The sequence below is a fragment of the Homarus americanus genome, unplaced genomic scaffold, assembly GCF_018991925.1.
Source record: "Homarus americanus isolate GMGI-L3 unplaced genomic scaffold, GMGI_Hamer_2.0 scaffold41366, whole genome shotgun sequence".
In the NCBI taxonomy this organism is placed as follows: Eukaryota; Metazoa; Arthropoda; class Malacostraca; order Decapoda; family Nephropidae; genus Homarus; species Homarus americanus.
In genome coordinates, this window is record NW_024723541.1 from 6,232,830 (window position 1) to 6,236,977 (window position 4,148).

Consider the following 4,148-nt stretch of genomic DNA (forward strand, 5'->3'; position numbering starts at 1 on the left):
CTGTATATTGTAGGTCTGGTTAATCGGATAAGAAGTATGTACACAGAGGTAGCACTACCCCATGTCACTATTAGACGACGGGCGTGTTGATATTGGCAGCTTCCATACGTCGCCAGGCACATTAATTAAGCATGTGGGATATGGTAATAACATTGCCACACGCTGCTAGCTAGGCTGAATAAATATAAATGGAGCACATACATAATATACATACATAATACATAATCCAGCATACATAATATACATACAGTACTCTCAGGATATAAATTGTGTTTACAGTTCACAAGAGTAAGTTGTTTTTAAATGCTGTTAAATTTATTTGATAGCACTGTGTCTGCAAAAATTTTGTGAAGGAAAATGGCATCATCAAATTGTAAGAAGCAAAAGTATGAAGATGAAAACTGAAATTTTAAGCCAGAGTGGGAGGAAGATTTTGCATTCACCGATAAAGGAGGCAAACCTTTGTGCCTTATCTGCAATGTGTCATTCACTCACTACAAAGCCAGAAACTTGAAAAACCACTACAAAGCAAATCACAAAAACTTTTTGTGTGATTATCCACCTAAATCAGAATTACGGAAAATCAAGCTAACCGAGTTAAAATCATCACTAAATAGCCAGCGGACACTGTTGACAACGTTCAGTAAGGAAGCTGATACGACGACTGAAGCTAGTTTTGCTATTTCATGGAATATTGCTCATGCTAAACGCCCATATTCTGATGGAGAATTTGTTAAGAAGAATATAGCTTAAGTTGTTGCAGTGTTAGATCCAAATAACACAAAACTTCAGAAACTAATAACAAACTCCAGTTTCACACCACACTACAGAGAGGCATATTTTCTAGATAAGTGCTGATGTTGTAAGCAAGATGCAAAATGATTTGAAGAATTCTCTAGCATTTAGCTTAGCTCTTGATGAGTCTACAGACATACAAGACAACCCACAACTGGTGGTATTTGTTCGTTATGTTTCCTCTGATGTAACTGTGAAAGAAGAGATGTTAGACTTTGTGGCACTAAAAGAAACAACTCGTGGTGTTGACAATAAAAATGCGCTTGACAGAGCCTTAACAAATGCTGATGTTCCACTCGATAAACTTGTCAGTGTTGCAACAGATGGAGCACCTGCAATGGTGGGGTAATATACAGGACTAATTGCACTCATGAAAAGTGATCCCAAATTTCCAGAGTTCCTCCTTATTCACTGCATCATTCATCGTCAACACCTAGCAGCCAGATACTTCAGGTACGAAAATGTTATGAAATTTGTCCTAGATATTGTCAAATTCATCCGCTCAAATGGGAAGACCCACCGACAGTTAAAAAACTTTAATGAAGAACTGGAGCTTGAAGACAATCCCAACGATGTCTCTTTCTACTGCATTGTGAGGTGGCTGTCGACCAGCAACGTCCTGAATGGGTTTGTAGATCTGTTGGACCCTCTCACTACTTTTCTTGAAGAAAGAAAAAGAGCCTATCCTCAACTGGAAAATGATGAATGGATGCAAGATCTGGTGTTCCTTACTGATATAATGAAACCTCTACAAACTCTCAACTTGGCACTCCAGGGGAAGGAAAAGATTATTTCCTATCTTACTCAAAAAATTTTCAGCTTCCAGAATAAAATAAGAGTTTTTCAAAGAAACACACTGTCAAGAAACTTCAGCCACTTCCCCCATCTCAAAAGGAGAGTAAATAGATTCCCTGATATTGAAATAAAAGACCACAAACTAGAAGAATACAAAGATAAATTACAAGGACTGCTTGACAATTTCCTAGCCAGATTTCATTATTTGCAGAAGCTGAAACCCTGCTTCACCTTTCTTATAAATCCATTCATGGTTAATGTAATCAATGGTGGTTGTCCGATTCTCGAACCTCTGGTTACAGAATCAGCTGCTGTGGAAATGGAACTAATGGAATTTCAGGAGGACCTGGGTCTAAAGATGATCCATAAATCTCAGTCTACAGTTGAGTTCTGGAAGCAAGTTCCAGAAACAAAATAGAAACAAAGTCTCCTGAACTCAATAAAACTAGTATGCGTCTCATCTCAATTTTCAACACAACATACTTCTGTGAATCACTGTACTCTGTGATGAAGTTTGTGAAGTCAAAACATCATACAATCCTCACAAATCAACATCTGACGGAGCTAATCTTACAGTCTTGACGACATATTGGCCGGATTTTCAAAGACTCACAGCCAAGTTAGAGACCCACAAGACTTCTACTGGTAGTAAATAGTCTGGGCCCATATACACAAAACTTTTATGCTAATGACAAAATAGTACTGTTAGCTAGCAGTAAAATTAAAAAATTACACAAAGATTAACTCGCAAAATTTTACAGCACAAATAGTTGTTGTTAAGTACCGCTAAACATTTCTAAGGATAGCAGGAGTTCATCATATAAAATGGTCTTATGGCTGAATAACCTCAATAAAATTATGAAGATTAATTTAAATATTTACATTTATACAGCTACTCCTCGACTTACGACCTACTTGACTTACGACCACCCGGACATACGACCGCCTCAGTCATACCAAAATTTTATCAAATTACGTATTTTCGAGTCCTGACATTAGTGAGTGCGCTGTATGCTGACAAAATTTTCAATTGTATTTCACTTTAAAATGGCTGGCAAGCGTAAAAATGAGAGTTTTGTGGTGCTGAGAAGAAAAAGAGACACCCATTTTAGATTTTCTATGTATTATTTAAGCATTTTCGACTTACGACCAATTCGACTTACAACCTGGATTTGGGTCCCTAACCCCGTCGTAAATTGAGGAGCAGCTGTATACATTTTGATCATTAAAATAAAAATAAATCTAATCTATGCCGTTTGAAGGAGGATTTATTAACCGAGGATAGTGATCGGTGGCTTTTCCTTGCCGTGCTGTTAGTAAACAAACGTGTTATTGAGGAAATGGAATTCACAGCCCCACGAAAGAAAAAGAAGCCCAACTGGGCAGCAGACCAGACTTTATTATTGGTGGATGCTAATGAAGAGAAAAGTTAATATTGAATGGCTGCTTGAAGGCTTTCCTGAATAATAAAGACAAAAGAGGGGGTTATTTTTCAATATCAACCCATCACCTTTTTAAGGTTTATTTTCTTACCATTTAGTAGATATCATCGAGTAATGAAAGAATATACTTGAAGTAAACGGCGCATTCCAAAAACAAACGTGATACTTGCGATTTATTAATTGTAAAAATTTTTTTTTCGAAGTCCCAATTTATGTTATGGTAACACGCAGCATCACTCTGGTTTCGTTCACCACCCATTACCATTTTTCGCATGAAAAATATATTTTTTCAAGCTTTGCTTTAGATGACTTACATTACCTTGGGCAACAAATTTTTGAGGCTAAGCAGGTAAAGTGACGTACTGCCAGGAGTAAAACCACCTAACCAAAAAAAGTGTTTGCCCCAAAGATAAATGTCAGAATCATCAAACCACAAAAAACAAAAAATAATTTTTATGCAGAAAAATGATGGGTGGTGAATAAAAAATAACCAAAGAGGCCTGGCTGGAAATACTACAATAATAATAATAATAATAATAATAACGGCTTATTGAAGAGCTTGGCAGCCAGAAGGCTGAAAATATACAGATACATATTTGGGGAATGGGTTTCGAATTACAAATAATATACAAGAAACATAAGTGACACAAATAAGACATATAATAACTAGAGAGGAAAAGCTCAAACTACAGTTCATTTCAAACATAGTGATGCGCAAGAGTAGTGTTTACTGGAATGAATACACTGGTTTATTAAGTTATTGATAATTTTTACAATGGTTGGGACTGGGCTGTTCTTATAACCGATCAAAGCTGAGTACCTATATGGGCTGGATGCGTTGTGGTGTCGAACAGCACTGGACTTAGGATCTCAGGTGGTAGTAGGAGCCGTGTCGAGGATGGCAAAGCCTTACCAAATTTGCAGATGAGTCGTGGTGATGGCTGCAAATCCAAAGGGTCAGTGTGTTGAGCGCTTGATATGTGGAGTAGTGAAGGGGAGAGAATAATCTTTGCATGCCCTCTTTTGCACTTTTTAGGTGTTTAATGCTAGGCATTTAGGAGTGAAGACAGGGGGAGGCATAGGTGAGCTTGGGGAAGTATGAATGTTGTAAACACT

General features: G+C 37.3%; 1 protein-coding gene across 1 annotated transcript; it reads left to right on the forward strand.

The window, feature by feature from the left end:
• Window positions 1-1,165: 1,165 nt before the first annotated feature.
• Window positions 1,166-2,008, forward strand: LOC121863644 (general transcription factor II-I repeat domain-containing protein 2-like). The gene has a single exon (XM_042362398.1). The coding sequence runs from the start codon at window positions 1,166-1,168 to the stop codon at window positions 2,006-2,008; it is 843 nt and encodes a 280-aa protein (XP_042218332.1).
• Window positions 2,009-4,148: the final 2,140 nt, after the last annotated feature.